This window comes from Rhea americana, unplaced genomic scaffold (assembly GCF_003343005.1).
Source record: "Rhea americana isolate MKP2758 unplaced genomic scaffold, rheAme1 scaffold_130, whole genome shotgun sequence".
Lineage (NCBI taxonomy): Eukaryota > Metazoa > Chordata > Aves > Rheiformes > Rheidae > Rhea > Rhea americana.
This window is the reverse complement of record NW_028185373.1, coordinates 70,918-89,381: the sequence shown is the minus strand read 5'-3', so window position 1 is coordinate 89,381 and position 18,464 is coordinate 70,918. Positions and strand designations below refer to the sequence as shown.

Sequence of the window (18,464 nt, the reverse complement as noted above, 5' to 3'; positions counted from 1 at the left end):
TACAGCACATATAAGTATTTACACTTTCAGTGTGTCCTCATGCTTAGGGACTGGGTGGTGAAACACTGACAAAGATCTCAAGTTCCTTGCTCTGAATCATGTGCCTCACCGGTAACAGTGATGGGGCTTAAATATAAACTGTGCCGGTTCTGCAAAGTCTCTCCTTGCAACTAATTTAATTTGCCCTTTAGGTATACTAACATAGGTACTAGGTTTACACACACAAGTTAGCCCAACTGTTAGTACTTAAGAATACTAATGTTGACTCTCAACACTACCAAAGTCAAGATTAATCAGGTTTACTTAAAGTCTACAAATCTGAGTCTTCATATAATGTCTACATAATCATTACAAACTTCTGAAAATGTTTGCTCTAATTACTGTGTAAAAAAATCACAACAATGGCAATACATTTCTAAAGCAGAATGATATATTTGGGGAGAGGCTTTTTCTTTTTTCATTTTTACTGGAAACCTGGATAGTCAAATTCTGTTTCCCTTTGTTTGACACCAGTAAAAGTACACCCAGTTCCACCAYTTCCTTCCCTGGTGTGTGGGGATTAAACAAGCAGAGCAGCTAATGGCCTCTTAGAAAAGATGTTCATCATGACTCAGATTAATGGAAGGTGTCAGTCCCTAGATTTGGCAGCCATGCATGATTAAAATAACAACAATAATTATTAAGAAAAAATCTTTCCAGAAGACAACTTCTCCTGTCAGACAAGGCGTGGAGTCTGCAGAAGAGGAGCCGTACGCTAAAGGAAATACTCATGAGAAGAAGCAGAGAGAAAACAAAGCTTTTGGCTCCGATCAGATTTAAAGCTAGAGCAGACAAACTGCAGTGCCAGGTCCTGAAAGCTCATCAGCCACACAGCCAGAACACATTTTGATGAATTTCTATATATTTCATAGAGAAGCTCTGACACATGCTGTACATTTTCATTTTGAATTTCTCTCTCTCTCTTTTTTTGGAATGGCAGGAGCTTCAGAGTAGCTAAGGTTGAAGTGCCATCTTTGCCAGACTTCAAATGATCCTTCCACACCTCCTTCCTGAGAAAGAAACCAAACTTACTGGAGTTGCCTAGATGCACCACTTATCAGATGAGAATTTCTTCCACTCAGTTTGACAAAAAGCAGCATAATGAAACTTAATATGAAGGTGTTTCAAAGATGTCCCTTATCCTTGCTTTTTCTTTTGAAGCCCTGTATCTTCAGATAGTAGGGCCTACAAACTTCAAACTTGGTGTTTACTTTGATAGGGGAAAATGCCTTGGACAACGTGTGTGTGGTAGTAACAGAAYTGGGGAAAAAGTATTGCAATATTGAATGACATTTAAAATAGAAGTAATATTTCAGRAGCCTTATAAAAAACACTTCAAAATGTGTAGCAATGAGCCTCCATGCACAGAATTCATACAGGAAAAGAATTACACTGACATGTAAAAGAAGCTTTTCTCAGTTCCTTCAAGATTCGTGGAGAAACCATGCCAGCCCAAGGGAAATCACTTTGACCGGGGCAAATGGAGAAGGAACGTGCCCCAGGTCCTCCGAGGTGCTGCAGTGCTGCTGCTCTGCTGCCATGCTCACCACATGCCACAGAACGAACACCRCGTGCAGTTACCCTACGTGTATGTGTCTATCTTCCGTTAGACTGCGCGCTCCTGGGGGCAGGGGCCACCGTGGGGTTTGTACCACATGCAGCACAGTAAGGGTCCCGATCCACAGTAAGGACATTCGGGCACTGCAGTAACGCAAAGATCTGACAATAACAGTAAAACACCTGTGCAGAGCAATGAGGTCAGTGTTCAGGCTCTCATCATGGTGTGAATAAAGTGAATTTGGGATGTGCGATGTATTTTTAGTTTCAGTGGGACTGAAAGAAATTTTTCCTGTCAGTGATCAGTGCTCAGTTTGTGTGGAAGGGAAAGGATAAAGACTTCCACCTCAGTGTACAGCACTGGTAAAGATAAAGTTTGAATAATGTCTCCATTCAGTCGGAATTCACCTGTTCCCCTCCTACACACACACACACATGTGCACGCGCGCGCGCGCATCATGCACTCCCGTATTCTGTTTGAAAATCAAAATAGCTCATAACCAATTCTATGATCAAAATTACTTTTCTAAATAAAAACCTTGATGAAATAATTTGTTTTACTTGAAATTTTCTGGTTGCGAGGACGAAGATTTTTTTTTTCCTTCTTGGTTGCCTCCATTTCTGCATTTTGCCAGTGGAAAGGAGTGCAAGAGGAGGGAAACACTGGAGAAAAAGTAAAAGGGGACCTTTTTCATTTCTAAGAAATTCAGTCTCTCAACAAAAAAAGATGATTTTTCAGACTTTTAAAACAAAAATTTTCTACAGAAAGGTTTCCTGCTCTTTCAGATAGGTCTAAGATATAACTGGCATCCAGACCTAACAAATAACTTACTTTTGGTGGGCATCCTCCACGTGACTTTTTCAAAGCCGATTCTATTTGACAACAATAGGACAGACTGGAGCACATTCAAGTGATTCTCTTTGATCTCAGAAGCAGCCCTGAGTATTCAAATGAGAGCAATATGTGCACCCAAATGAGTTATTTTTCAAAAAGCTGTGTGTGAATTTGAATTATGTGGCTCTCACTGACTGTAAGAAAATTCCTACTGTTGAACACACACATGTTGGTTCAATATGTGAGTGTTAAGAGTCGGCAGATGGTCAGTTGTTCATGCTGCAAACTGAGGGGATAGCTTTCACTTCTACTCTATATTTTTATGCTGGTTTGTAAAGCTCTGCAGTACAATTTGGCGAAGACATAACATGACAATACAGTGCAACACTTAAAATGTCAGAAAAATGCCATCCTGCATTCAATGTGTCTACTCATACTCCAGTCTGAATTTAGAGTGAGGGAAGGAAACAGAACTGAAATATCTGTGTCATTCTTTTCTTGGTAGATAGGCTAGCTCTCCAGCTCTCTCAACTATTTTTACAGTTGCATATGTCTTCAAAGTGGCTAATGCTTCTTTTTGCCTTTTTTTTTTTGACAATGACATGTTGTGCCCCAAACCACATTCTTCACTCTTTGCACAAATCCAGGTAAACCATTTGAGAAGGCTGCCCACGGAGGGCCCAGAATAGGTTTCACTGTGATTGGAGAGAAGCTGTGACAGCATCCTAGGCCATTTCAATCATCGTCCATGAGGTTTTGGTGAGACCCAGTGCAGAGGATTGATTTTAAAGAACTTACTTGATAGGCGGCTTGAAAGCTCTGCAGTGAGGGATGTCATACTGCTAGCCCGCCCAGGGGATATTGGAGTGGCAGGATGCACTGAAGGCGTTGCAATGGAGCCCAAGTACTGGTAGGACTGGTCGTAGGACCATGGTGGAGATGGCTGTACTTGCCTTGTGTCTGCAATGAAAAAGAGACCTATAGACTGTTTTGAATGACAAAACTTTGCAATCAAATATACGAACCAGGCCACATGGTGGCAATAGAAACTTAAATGCTAACATAATCAAATTTCAGTTCCATAATCCCCTTTATCAAGAGACCTTCAGATGAAATGCTTTCTAAAATATTATTTGTGCTTCTGTGGGTTTTCATCAGTTGAATTTTTCTTGTGAAGCTTTTTGATATTTCACATTGATGGTGGTCAGGGAAAAGCAGATTAAGCTTTCCAAGGTGAAAGACTATTCATTGCTGATACACATTAGTATTTCAGGCTGTGTGCTCACTGCACTTTTTGCCACAAAGGCATGTCTTGCCTGGCACCAAGAAGACAAAAATACTGAACTGTGAGTGTTCCTGTGCGTGTACAGAAAGTACAGAAAAAGAAGATGGAAGCATGTGCATGTGTATGTGTGTGTTTGTATGTGAAAGGGAGACAGAGAGAAAGAAAAATTAGGCTCCTCAGGAAGGTAGCTTCCCAATTGAATGAATAGGATTGGGAGTTTGACTCTCTTAATCTTTTGAAAATTCCTGGCTTAATGAAGTGAATATGTATTTTGTATAAATTACATATAAAATATAGGAATATAATTCAGAATGGTGAATAACCTACCCTGCTATCAACGGGCAAACTTTAGAAACAAAATCCTGTACACAAAGCCTATGAAGATGCTAAGCCGACAGTGTAGTTACCCCATATGCACAGGCTTTCCGTAGAAATTTCTGGCTCTTAGAAGTAAATTCTCAAAATGCATAGAGATTTACTTAAATGGGGCAAAACCTTAACCTATTATTTTCTAGCCTCAGGACTAGCTTGGCTGACGTTTAGAATCAAAGATGCACGGCAGGGAGTTTATCCAAACCAGTTGCATCTATATAGAAAGAACTCTGTTTTGCTTACTTAATATTTGCATACGAAACTGGTATTTTTCAATGTATAGAAAGGTCTGGTTTTCTTATAACTCAAAATGAGAAAGCTTCTTTCCCCTCCTCTCACCTGCCCACAACATTTTTCTATCATTACTATTTTCCTCAACAGTAAGAGCATTTTCCTGCAGCTTCATCTAGATAATTGTCTTTCTGAAAGAAGCAAATGTTGGACAAACTGCATTCAGATAAAACTGATACCAGCATAGAAGGGAAATCTCCCAAGTCTAAGATGAAGGGCTTTGATCTTCCATCAGAAAGGCCATCTGGAAATCATTATTTTGTTGTGCTTTATGGAGATGAGATTTACATTTTGTTTGCTGCAACTGTTTAGAAGGGAAGATTTATATAAAAGTTCTAGCCTTTAAAAAAAGAGCACTAAAGTCATTTCCCCCCAAAACCCTAATTCTTCTAAAGCTTTTCATTCTGAACAACACATTCAAATTCAGATATTATTAATATTTATTTTTTTTCTCAGGCAGACTTCCGTAAAAATAAATTCAGTTGACTCATGTTGTTTTAAAAGCAACATCCAATTGGATTCCATGGACATTAGTACAAACAAACATAAAGGCATAGGCACAAAGCCTACCATATTCTGAATTACAAAATCACCTCATTGTTACTATATGGTCAGTGTTTATTACAGATGACAGGGAAACAGATGAGGGAACACAGTCTCCACGGGTAGCATTAGGATAAATACCACATGGACTTTGGCAGAGTAAGCTTTGTAATGGTATGACAGTGCGTGTTACAGTTCTAAAATGGGGATAAATCATCGCCTCCCTCATTTCAGCACATAATCCCATTGATTGAGGTTCAGGGAATGCTAGAAGCCCAATATGTGCATTTGGATCACTCTGAGACAGGGATGGAAACTACATACTTTAGTCTTTCCACCACTGAGTCCTCGGTGCCTTCTGCCAAGACTGACATCAAAGAAGCCAGTGACTTCTCGCTATCATGACTCTTGCAGGGGCAGTGTGGAGCACTGCCACTGAGGAACAAGCTGCTTTTTGGGACCCTGGGTGCTCTACTTCTCTGCCTTATTGAGTGGGAGGAAACTCATTTTTGTTCCTCTTTTCTCTGCTTTGCAGTTGCAGAGAAGATTTTTCAAATGAAGTGTTATGGAGCGCATCCTGAAGTTGGCCACTTCACCAATATTTATTCTGGGTGTTTGTTTTGCAGCTGAACCCCTTTGGCAGTAAAAGTTTCACCACCAACTTTCAAGTGCTCCGCCCTTAGCACTGAAGAGAAGAGGGGAAAGGTCTTCCTCTCTGGAGGGGTCTGCAAGTGAAGGAGGTGCTGCCACCCAGCTTTATTGTTTGGACTGAAAGGAGAGAACGTATCTGCTGTTTTCTCCTTGCCTGATGGGGTGTCTCTCTCTATCACTTTTCTCTTGTTTCTTACATTGCTACTTCTTCAAGACCGGGGCTATATTTTTGTCCTGTACCTTGCCCAGCATGTGCGAGATGCTGGTCTATAAAACAGCCCCAGGTGCTGTAAACGTATGAGCGTAAGGAGAAGAAGAAGTAAGAAACAGCAAGCCCAGGTGCCATAAACATATGAACAACAGTAAAAAGAAGAAGTAAGAAGCAGTAAGAGAAGCAGCAGCAGCAGCAGCAGAAAGGGAAGTGGGACCTTGTCACAGGTTTACTAAAAACTGAAGACAAAATTGAAATATGGTCTCTTCTTCTCTTTCATGCTACTAGAATTAGCTTTATGCTGTTTCCTGACTAGAAGCTGGATAATAGATGAAATACATGTCTACTAATGTCAAGAAAGAGACTACCACTATATACCACTATACCACTTACCCATTTACAATACTGCTGACCTCTTGGGGATTTGAAACAGTGGCAGACAGCCTGAGAGCCCCATTATTAATCTCATAATTACATCAAGTTTTTCTTAAGTGAAAGTTCTAACTGCCAATCAATTTTGTTTCCTGTTACCTGTTTTCCCAATCCCTGTATTTGCTATTAGGTATCAAAGACTGGCTTTTTGAGATTAACTACTTTACAAGTCTATTCTATGATGCTAGTATAGCATATTATATTWTGTACACATATTTAAGCAGGTTGTGTGGAATGACTCTAAAGCATCGCTTTGTTGTGATGTTTAATAACAAGTGGAGAAATGTATCACTGAAGTAGCATTTTTACGGCACCATTTTAGTACCAAGAGGCCAACTCAGCTCGCAGTATAGGGCAGGTTTGCATTTCCAGCAGCTTCACTAAGATCTGGATTAGACGCCTGTGATACCTGGTTTTCTTCAGCTTTCCATTTACCCTGAATTAGATTGGAACAGTTTCAAATTTGCCATAGGACTAGGCTATTCAAGAAAGGCAACTAATTATTTCCAAATCCATTCTTCTCTTCTGTTCCTTTCTTTCAAAATAAAGAAATACATTTCTCAGAAGTTAGTAGCTTGGCATGGGGAACTGAATGTTTCAGTTTGTGTGGCTGAAGTGAATTTGGTGAAAATATGCTGAAAATAAATGGGAGTTGCTTCCCAACTCAGAATATCTCTGAAGAAGAGATTTGCAGGGAGAGCTACTTTAACAAAGGGAAATAACAGGGCTTTGGGCCCATGCTGTTATATAGCCAAACAGGATTCCAGAATCATTTTAAATGAGATCAAAATAGCACAAAACCAAGGAAGTTGCTCCAGTTGGTGATCTGTGCCCAGTTCTCCTGGTATTTCTCCCATTAGCAAGTACTTTCCATTTCTGCTTTTTACAGTGTGAGAAAATATATTTAAAACATGAAAACAGTTATTAATTGCAATAAAACACTCCAAGGTGAGAATTATGGTGCAATAATTCACACCTTGTTGTGTAGTCACTAGCTCTCGGCCTCTAGCCTCATGCCTAACAAGCTATTAAGCAAAAAGTATCGAACCATCTTTCATGCCTCATCATGTTTTATTGCTATGAAAAGATTGTGTTCGGCTTGTCTTAAAAAGTTGTAATTAAGCTGTACAAATGTTGCATAATGTTAAACAGTTTAATGAAACAAGCTTCGCCTAGAGACTCGGCCAGTCTCCCCCTTTCAGGGTACTTCTTGTGGTCCCAGTCAGCATTTTTCCACTGGTCTTCGCCGCGGAAAAATTAAAGTACAACCTGAAGAAGGTGGACGTCCGCAGATCGTGCCTTTCGTTTAGAGATGTCGCTGTCAGCTTTTTATCAGTAGGTGGCAGTGGAGCCCTTGCACAACCTCCTCGTTGGTACCTACTGCAGCGAGCGCGCTTGGCTCGGCGGCCCGGCGCAACCCCCGCGCCCTGCCAGGGCCCAGCACTGCGCGGCCGCAGCTGCCGTGGCCGTGGGCACAGCGGCAAGGCGGCCTCTGAGAGCCGGCTGAAATGCCGTGTCGCGCAGGAAYTGGCCCAGAGCCGTCGCAGCCCTTAATACAACCTCTGCAGTACCCATTAGTCATTCCCACGCCGGATGCCTCCAGTGCCATTTAAATCCAGCTCTACTCTGCATAGCAATTGCATAAAAGTAGCATCTTATGAGCAGTTCTGGCCTCAGTGGGTATCCCAGAGTACAGATGCATAGGAGAGGTGTACGCACCCAGCCGGAAAAAACACCCTTGCTCAGCAGAAGCAGCGTGGCTAAGCAGGGYGAATAAACACCTGCCAGGCAATGGAGTTATCCTTATGTGACACAGGACCTATTTTGGCTTCGAAAGTTGTTACTGATAGTGGAGTGGCACAAAAAGAGAACTCTCTTCATGCAGAGAACACATGATGAGAGGACAAACCCATCAGTCAGAAAACCAGTGTATCTCCTGAGCCTTGCACGGAACACCCTTTTGTCTACAAAACCGATCCCGAGCACACAGGACACAGAAGTCACTGAGATGTAATAAACATGAAGTCCTGGGATGCTTTTCTGCGTGATTCTTTTTCAGAGGAGAYGCACACTTTGAGACCTAAAATATTAAATCCCTCTCCCCCTAAAAGAAAACACACTAAACGAATGCTGGCAGGCACTCAGCAGGTATAAATCAGCATGTTTCTATCACCCTATCATTTCTATATAATAAATAAAATAATAATAATACATATTTGGCTATCTAAAAGAAATTCTCCTAATCACAAAATATTTCTTTTTAGCCATGTTAAAAGCTTTAAGCTTCAAATTCAAATCAGATGGCAGGTCCCACTGCATGGGTGAGACCAAAGGAAGTGTGCTTAATGATTACATGGATGTGCCTGCCTTGTGCTGGATTGGGTCCCATACATCTTTGATTTATGCCCCAAGAGTTCAGCGAGAGACAGCTCTCTATGTGTCACTGCAGGTCAGACACGGCTGCCTGAGCATAGCCAAGAGGCGCAGTGTAGCCAAATCTCAGTATGATACAGCATGTTCCTGGAAGCTCCAGAAAGGAGCAGCAGGATGTGAGTCAGGGCGTTGTGGTGCGAGTCAGCATCGAGGCTGAGCCGGCCGTGGTCTGAGACAGAGCAGGTATCCCTTTGACTCAGCCCACGTTTCCACTTTGCTCTTCCAGCTGAACTGCAGCTCCAAATGTACTGCCTGGAAGCTGCGTCTCATTCCTCCTCCCTCCACCTCAGAAATGATACCTGCCTAGTTGAAAATACAATTATCTTGACACACTACGTTCTCCAAGTGATTTTACAAAGCCAGAGTCAAGAGAGAAAAGGGAGTCAGCCCCTAGTACCAAGCAGTTAATTAGCCACTATCTGTATCAGTGAAAATCCCATCATCCTTGGCATAATGAGATGAAGACGAATTGTGAAATAGCTGCTGCTGTTGCCAGACATTTTTCTCAAGTTGCAAAAATTTCTGTCAGTCATACGCAACAAACCCTGAAAGTCGCATAGCATCGAGCTTTGCAATTCCTCCACCATCCTGGCAAGCACTTTAAAGGCAGCAACTGGCACAAGAGATGGGGTGAATGAAAGCTGGGATTAGTTTGTTGGTGTCAAACACAGAGGCACATAAGAAAGGACTAGGAGCTTTAACTGGTTCAGAAAGCTTTTTTTGACTTTGGGATTTGGTTCCTCCTTCCCCCCCCCAATCTGATTTGCTAATTTTTCTGAAGGGAAACTGTTCTTACATGTGACTTTCCCTTCCTCTGAGTATAAGGCAGGAATGGTCTTGATCAGACTTGTTCATTCAGAGAGGTATCTTGCTTAATAGGGGAAATGGCCTGTGAGCACAGCAATGCTTTGGGTAGTTTTGTGCTCAGGAGAAAGATGCAGCCTGCCTGCAAACTTTTCTTAGTTCTTTCTCTCCCYTTCCCTCTCTTCCAACACTGTTCACATGCCTGTCTCTCTCTTCTGCCTCGTCTTCCCACTTGCTTGCTTTCACTCCTCCCTAGCTCCCGAAGCTTCAGGTGAAGGTGTGAGAAGGACACAGGGCAGTAACATGGTCCTGCATGACTGACCTCGTCTGTCTCTGAAGCAGTGCATCCAAAATGACTTGATCTCCCTCCCTCCCTCCCTCCCAACCCAGCAAATCCTCAGCCTAATGCAGCACCACGAAAAGGTGCATCATCTCCCAGCAGCTGAAAGAATTAGTCAGTAGCCTGAATAAGGGGGACTTTCCAAAGGACAAGTTCATCACTGGCAGCAGCGGCAGCAGCCGCCGCTGCACAAGGCTGGTATTCTCATACCTCTCAGCGCTGGAACACGAGGAGCTGGAAAATTACAGAGCAAACTGTAAAATTCCACCAGCGGCTCCGTCACCCTGCAGGGTAGTTTCCCTCCGCACGCCAGGCTGGGCAAACCGCTATCACACTACGGAGCCACCTCCCCRTGCAACAGCTGGGAGACAGGCAGCTTTCGCAGAGGTGGGTGCAAGTGCTGATTTGTCCCGAGGGACAACTTTTCAAAGCCTTGAAATTTCTACTGGAAATATAAAGGGACTGAGCCCTCACTCCTCTCTGTGGCCTTGAAAAGCCTCTTCTAGATTGCTAACAGGTGACAGGACTTATTTTGGTTGAGCACAGCAGTGACAGATATGTCACATATCTGGAAATTTTTAAGTTACAGGGGGAGGGGAAAAGAACAAACAAACCCCAAGCTATTCTCTGGAGGAGAGACCTTTGGCAGAGATCTCCAGCCTCAACGTTTGCTTTCACTTTATTTCAATATTTCTATGGTTTTGTGGAGCATTACAAAGGCTAGAGAAGATCTAGAGGCATTTAAGCCTCTATGAAATCTCCTGTGGGATATAAGAATGAGAGAATTTCTGCACAACTGAGGCATCAGACCCTCGAGAATACAGGAGAAGAATACGAGCCTCAAGCAGAAACCTTTCAAAAAAAAGTTGTTAATGCTGTTTGCTCTCGCAGCTGTGCTTAATGTTGATGTAAAACTTCCCAAAATATGCTAGGTGCTGCGTAGACATACAGGAAGGTACTAGTCTCTRAAGACGCATAAGCACATAGTGAAAAAAAAAAAAGTATGAAAAAACACAAAGAGTGGTGTGATTAGATGCTGAGATGCCAAGTGCCAATTCTACTGTTCACTCCCCTTTATGTTTTTTTTTATGCATAATCTACCCCTGACTGGTCTTCTGTGTGGCTCTTATTAGTAAGTTAACTCATTGCTTTTAACCACTATACTAGAAAGGGTCTTGGGGAAGAAAATGGTGCAAATCTGTCAGCGTCTTTGAGCGTATCAATCCTCCAGTTCTGAATGGAGTGAAAGACTGCAAGTTTTATATGAACATTTTCAGCTAGCTTTTCTTTAGAAACAGATGGCAGGGAAGGGAGAACACCAAATKAATGCATCCTAATAGTTTGTTTGAGTTTCTCTCACTCTCTTCATGTCCAYGTCAAGAAAGTAAGTGCTCTAATGATATTAATATGCCTGGAAATGAYACCAAAGGCAACAGAGGAAAGCACCTGTTCTAGCTGTGTATATTTTGGGCATGGAAGGAAGGGGAAGGAGGGAGAGAAATGTATATTCCTTCAAGTTTAAGGCTGCTTTAGTGAACTGCCTAAACTAACAGAACTGCCTGTACACTACGTGCAGTGAGGAAACAAAATGARACATTTTAGCAATGGTAACTGGCTGGGGACAGCAAGTCCCCTAAAATGCTACTCAAGTCTCATTGCTAACTTGGTGCCACAGTCACCAAGCACAGACAGCTCCAAACCCTGACCTGTGAAAACTCTGATTTCACAATCAACATAGGTGCTGTCCTAGCAGGTTAGTACATAAGCCGCTCAAATGAAATATAAACCATCTCTCCTCCTGAGTAAGCACACTCCTTCTGGGCTGGCGTCACTGTTGCTTTGAAGAACGTGATGGCATTATGGGCAAACTGCAAAGTCTCACAGTGCCAGTGACACACAGAAGTTGGAAAGCTGAGTTTTGCAAATCGAGGATGCATTGTTCTTTGTCTGCAGAGGTATGACTCACCCTGGAGAGCAGCAGTTATTTATTCAAGAGGGAGACTCCATTCCACCACCCTGTCCTCCTCTTCCCTCTCTCCCCACATCAACGAGGAACAAAATAAAAGAATTCAACCTTGACCTTCCACTCTTTTGSCTCCCCTGTAAAAGACATTTGGGCAGACTCGGTGCCGCGGCAGTGTTTTTCCCTATCTCTAAACGTACTGCAAAAGCACAAGCTGAAACAGTGAGGAAATCAGGGACAGATACCATCCGRGTGCCAGTGGTGAGCAGACTCTTCATCTTTCGTCCCACTGTGTCTAGTCTGGGAGATCGTGTGATGCTGAGAGCCCCATTACACAGGCTGAAGGAGTGGGAAGGTGCAAGGGTGACAGTGCACATGCTCGCTTATTTGCTGCATGGCACCACAGTTTCTCTTTGGCTTTATAGGCACTAGGGAGAAAGCAGGTTGCTGGGCTGCTGCTGGGAGGGTGTATGATTTGCAGTGACCTGTTTAGGGACTAGCGGATAGGAGCTATGGGAAGAGTTACCGTTCCCCTAGGTGGCTGGGTAAATCCACACCTAGAAATCACATCTCTCTGAGTTTGCAGAGGGATAACATGAGGCCTGTGGCAGCCCTCTCTGACCTGGTGCCCCAATCCTGGTGACAAACCTTACCARACAACTGAAAAGCAGGTCCCTTCCAACCTTACTGACTATCATTCTATATTCCTGACCCACTCTCTGCTCCCTAGCCTCTCCCATCAGCTCATCTAGCTCTGGCTACTGCCTCTCCTCTTTGCYTTTCCCTGAACCACAGCAGCATGCGAGCACCTCCCAACTGTTAATTATTTGATCCCCACACTGCCCTGTGAGAAAGGGCATTATTACAATCGTCAGTTTARCAGATGGAGAACTGAAGCATGCAGAAAGCTTTGCTTCAAGCAAGTGCTCTAGTTCAGCAGAGCTCTTACGGCACAGATTTCAGTGTCTGACTGACTCAGAGCACATGTGAATTACCTGATGTCACCCTGAGAGGGAAAGTTCACCTGTCACAACAGCATGGGGGAGACATATCCACTTTGTCCTAGTTAGCTTACATCCTGTCTACCTTAGGCAGCCCAGAGGTCAGGTAGGTGCAATGCTCAGCTCAGAAGCAGGTCAGTTGGCCTGTCTCACTACCCTGCTGCTGGCACCTGAAAGAGCTGGTTTCAGCCTACCTTAGACAGGCATATCATGCCCTGGAAATGCTGACGTAGAACTAGGGTGCCAATTGTGTATGAAATGTAATGTTGTCTCCTGATGTTGTGACTCTTGGAGGAGGATTTATCCTGTCTGAGAGACCTACGGTGTAGTTATCTCTCTCTTAGCTAATTGTCCAGACTTCATTTATTGCCAACAGGTACAACAGACACTTGTGAGGTGCAAGTCGTTTTCTCCTAAAACAAGCCAGATGAATCACATCTAGTGAACATCTATTTCTCTCCCCAATTACAAAGATCCTAGATGACTATGTCCACTGGAGACTCATAAGGTGAAATGAATCCCATCCTCTCTACATATCCAAAGTTTCTCTTTTATAGAGCAGAGAGAGATGAGAGGATTTGGCAAGATATCCCCTAGGCCAAGACCTGGAAGTCACATCGTGGAATATTTGCAGATATGAGCCTACTCGCACCTTCCTCTGCAGGACAGTACCTCCATGCCTTTGGGCTAGGYCGGATCCTGCCAGTCCTGGGAAGGCATTGCTGATACGGTGASCAGCTCCTGAGCCACTGCTCAGGACTCTACCATAGGGAGCCTATGTCACAGTGAAACAATTTCCTAGCTTTGTGTCTATGTTTCAAGACAGTTAAATGTGAGGTTGAAATTCCTYAGATGAATTATTCCCACTGGAAAATAAGTACCACAAAATAAGAGGAGCAGAGTTGAATGAGGAAGTCGCTACAGTCTACTAGGAGACCCAGTGATAAAGGAATGGCTACAACATGGCCTCAGGTGTCTTAAAGGTTGCTCCTGATGATGTGAACTAATYACACCATATTAAACTTCTTTAGCCTACAGATAAACAAAGTCCCCATCAATCTCTTCTTTTATATTTTCAGTGCTACCCTCCCATTTTTCMACATGAAAATAGTATAAGAAAAAAATTACTCTCTGGAGTTTACAGCCATTTTATCCACCACAAAACACTGACCTTGAGGTGAACTAATTAGGATTGCAACAGATTATTAATACAAGTTGGTAAGGTGGAATTTTGTCAGTATAAAAGGGCCTTTGAAGATAACAGCCATTTGCACTTTCATGATCTCATCCCAAGWGCTCAGAAGAAAGCCTATAAACTAATAAAGTAGAATTCATCTAGGGGCATTCCACGCACACAGCAGAGCATCACCCTCCAAATGCTTATTCCGGATGGCAAATGAAATCTGCTTGGATTCTTTTAAATTCCAACACAAATCAGGATTAAAACAACTTTTGGTAATAAGCAGATCTCTGATGATCTAAAGACACACTAGTTCGTTTTATTGACTTAGAGATAGTAAGTGACATATCAAATGCAACCTTCATACTTCAGCAACTGAGGTCACCTTGAGAAAAATGATACTGAGCCCAGTGGTATGAAATCTCTCTCCAGAGTGCAGCTTTGATTTACAAGGTGAAGTAAGGTCTTCTCCATGTGAACATATATTTGTAAAGTGAGTTAGATTTAGAATGATGCATAGTTTTTTTTTTTTTTTAACAGATAACTAAGAAACCATTGCTCATTACAATGCTAAACAAAAACAGACTTTTTGAAAAGAATAGTAAATGATCTTCTCTTCTAAACCATCAAGTTGGTTTTGAGGAGGTCTGCAAAACTGAAGTGGAAAATGAGTTAAGCCCAGAAGTATGTGCTGAAAGGCCCAACTCACTGGACTGTCAGGGGCATTCAGKCCAGAACTACATTTAAAATACCTTTTAAGAAATGCTTTCCTTCCTTTATGAAATCCTTGGCACTTTCTGTTTAGCTAAGGAATGCGCCTTCCTGTAACACCATGGCCACCACAAATCCCACAGCACCAGAGGGTGGCAGAAGGAAGTCTCTGTGATTCTCCAGTGAAACAGAAAAGGCTGGAGAATTACACTGAGAGGAGGACGGTAAGTAAAGACTTATCTCCTTGTTTAACTCTTCTCTACAGTCACGGGAGCAGGAGTGCTCAACAGGTACACTAGTTTCAGCCCAGTTTGAATGCTAGCTCTGCTGGCCTCGTCTGCATGCTGTATCGGCYGAGTTCAGAACAGACCAAATCTAGATCTGAAGGGCGAAAGACACAGGCAGCAGCAACTCTGAAGTTAAAAGCACTTCTCCCTCCAGAGCTGCTGCAGATGCCAACCACARGTTCGGCAAATGAACGCACGCAGAAGTGGCTGCCGGCCTGAAGCCGTTTGGCAGTGCTGCCAAAGCAAGGTGCCAAAACTGAGACCCCTGAAAAAGCAGGCACCTGGCTTCAAACGTGCCAGGTGCTCTCACCAGCGCCGCAGGTGCTCGCTGCCCATGGGGGCACTCGGGCAAAGGTCTGCCCCAAGCCGGGCGCGTGTCCCTGCGCCACCCAGGAGGGCTCTTCTGGCCCCGGAGGCAGAGGCAGGGGTGCCCCGAGGAACCTGGGGGAGCCTCCGCGACACTGCCCCTGTGCTCATGGCCACAGAGCCTCCCGCCGCTGCTCCCGCTCGTCCTCCGCACGGCCCAGGCCGCTCAGGAACACGCATGGCAGCCCCTGACTTTAGGTCCCCGCCTTTAAGAGAAGACTCATGGTTACTTCYGGTTTGTGCGCTACCAGAATGGATGGAGGAAGTGGTAACATCGCTAAAGGAAAACTGTAATCCAGTGTACAGGAAAAAGTGCCAACACATGTCAAATGTTGCAAAATGGCCTACGTGAAAGCAAAAACTAATTCACATTACTAACCAACAAACAGCAGCGGTGTTGCCAGACCGAGGAAGGCTTCTTTTTGGAAGAGGAAATGCATGATGTTTTCCACAAGTAACAGTTTTGCATTGCTTTCTGTACTAAGCATCTTAAAAATTAACCACTAAGCCTTTAGTGTACTAAACACTTTTGAATAGCTTAAAAAGTCTAGCTTGCTGTAACCTCTTTTCAAATTATACCTTGTGACTGCTCAGAAAGTCTGTCTGCTCAGAAATACCATATAAAATTATTGTTCCTTCTGCTGACAATTACAGACCTATAAAACACTTACACCTGTGTCAGAAACATTTTAGAAACTTAACTAACGACAGCTAAACTCCACTGAATGTGCTGAACTGAGCAGTTTTATACAGCTGTGGCAGGGAGAGTAAGATTACTAGCAACTATTATGAACAAAAAGAACAATTTTTCATTTAAGAAACTATCTGCAAGCTAAGCAGAATCTTGATATATAAGCAACTAAATATTAAATAATTGTGGTTTTCTTTTATAATAAATACCAACAAGAGTAAAACCAAACAAAGGCACTTACCTAAGAATCCAATGTGGTGGCAGGAAATTAATTTATTTTAGATTTGGAAAAATCTCCAAATGAAGATTTCAGACTAAAGCCTTTTGCAAGTTTGTTGTATTTTGGATTACTTTTTTGGTTAGGATAAAAGAAAAATTAAAAAATGGCCCTAAATGAAATGTCTTATGCTTAAATTTTTAAAACCAAAAAGCATTGCCAACATTTTTGAAACCATACGTTTTAATTCAACCAGAAATTAAATATTTGTTGTTGGTTTTTGGATATTTTTATGGATGTTTGGTATTTCGAAACTGCCAAAACAAAAAAGGACTTCATTTATTTATGCAGCTCTTTAATCTGCTTAAATTAATATGCTGTATTACTCATTTTCCCCCAACGTGATCCTTAACTAAACTTGCATTAGTTCCTTCTGCCAGTGAATTAAATATAAAATGGTTTATTCCCCCATCCTCCAGCAGCTCTTCCCCCATCCTCACATGCTCATTTAGCCAGTCTGAACTTAGAGATAAGCTGATGATGAGACACTAGAAGGCAAAAACAGACAATTACCTAGGCAAATGTCTGAAGGATTTGGACCCTGGGGCAAAAACGCTGTTTACTAAAGACTGAAAGCGCCATTTGTACTTAATACAACCAAATGCATCTGAACTCAGCAGTTCTGGATAGTGGCCACCAGTGGACTTAGAGCAAGGTTTATAGGTGCAAGATAACATCACACTCCTGTCTACATTTCATCACCGCAGGGCCTTTCCTGTATTCTTAAACAAAGGCGTGCAAGTACCAACAGAAATATATTTTACCATCTGTCTTAATGTTCACTCATTGCATAGTAAATCATTTATTTTTATGCCAAAGACCACCCTGGCAAGGTGCAAAGACAGTTTTGCAGAGCAATGCCAACTTACACTGGTCAAAAATCAGTCTTTTGGGTTAATTCTGTACCTTGTAAAACTCACGGGATACAAATAAAATTCTGCCTGCTTTCCCCCACAGAAGTTTTTTTCAGGGAAAAGAATCCAGTATACAGTAAGAGTCAAGATGAGGAGAAATAAGAAGACGCTGCATTGCACTTCATGCCACTCCTCCTAGTATCCATGTATACACTCACATCTGCATAGTCACAGCCTGGAATCAGCGCTGATACTGGCAAAAATGGGATATAAGGGGAAAGCATGATACAGAAAGTGGAAAAGCTGTTGAGCTGCACAACCAGCCTTTCACCTGTACACCCGGACCCAGTCGCTCTCACAGCTGTGTGGCATACACCTGCAGGCTGATGCGCCCACTGCAATGCTCCTGCCAAATAAGGAGGCACAATTAGCCCCATATTCACAAAGATGTGGAGACATGGGGAAAGGCTGGAAGGCCACACTACATTTTCAGGCTATTTCAGCAGTGGAGAGCAAACCTATTCCAGTGATATGCTCAGCCATAGGATTCCTATTTGAGTTGGTGAAAAATTGCCATTAGCAAACTCAACGGAAAGAACTCCCTTGTGGCAGTCCTTGCCTCCTGTCTGTCCCTTGCCCTTAGTGGGATCAAGGGCACAACCGAAAGGACAGAAGAAGGCCCAATTTAGGACTAGAAGAACCACCTGACCAGAGCAGAGCTAGAAAACAAACCTGACTTCAATTTGACACAATACTTTGGAAGAAATAGCCAACAGCAGAGTTTTCAGATGCCATCTAAGACACCTGAGCAAAAGACCTGGAAGAGGGAGCATGGACAAAAGGAGACCACAAGGACAAAGACAGACTACCAAGGCAAAAAGCAAACTCCAGCTTTCATCTCTAGAGCTAACCGTGATCAGAGCGTGCCTGATCCTCCATCCAGGTTGAGCTACTCCAGTACCAGGAAACAGAGGACTTCAGTCACTGTGGCATCCAAGCCCAGCAGCTTTCACAACCATCGAGTTCTCAAGAAGTGGCTCCCAAACGGTAGGCAAATGGCACAGGTGCTAGGTCAACTGATAAGAAGGTAAACACTAACCCAGTTGGAGGTAAATGTTCCAGAAAGTGTGGGGCAACCTAGGTGCCTGTCTCCCCTGTCTAATCCACCAAGCATGGTCCTAGAAGGTAAGTCCCTGGAGACCAGTCCTTACCCACATTTAAGTGTCAGAATTAAGCTATAACCTTCATAACGATTCCCTTTGTTTTGTTTGGTAAAAAATATTTGCCAAATACAATACAAAAAAAAAAAGATGGAAATGTAAGACTCAATGGAGAAAAAAT

The 18,464-nt window shown here is 42.9% G+C and overlaps 1 protein-coding gene across 2 annotated transcripts in view; it reads right to left on the bottom strand.

The window, feature by feature from the left end:
- The window catches only part of RUNX1 (RUNX family transcription factor 1), a 73,505-nt gene that overhangs the window by 1,602 nt on the left and 53,439 nt on the right, over positions 1 to 18,464 (bottom strand). For both annotated transcript variants that reach the window (XM_085297722.1, XM_085297723.1), the window contains one exon: positions 3,230 to 3,391. In XM_085297722.1, the coding sequence (XP_085153848.1) occupies positions 3,230 to 3,391 (162 nt within the window). The remainder of the gene's footprint in view (positions 1 to 3,229; positions 3,392 to 18,464) is intronic.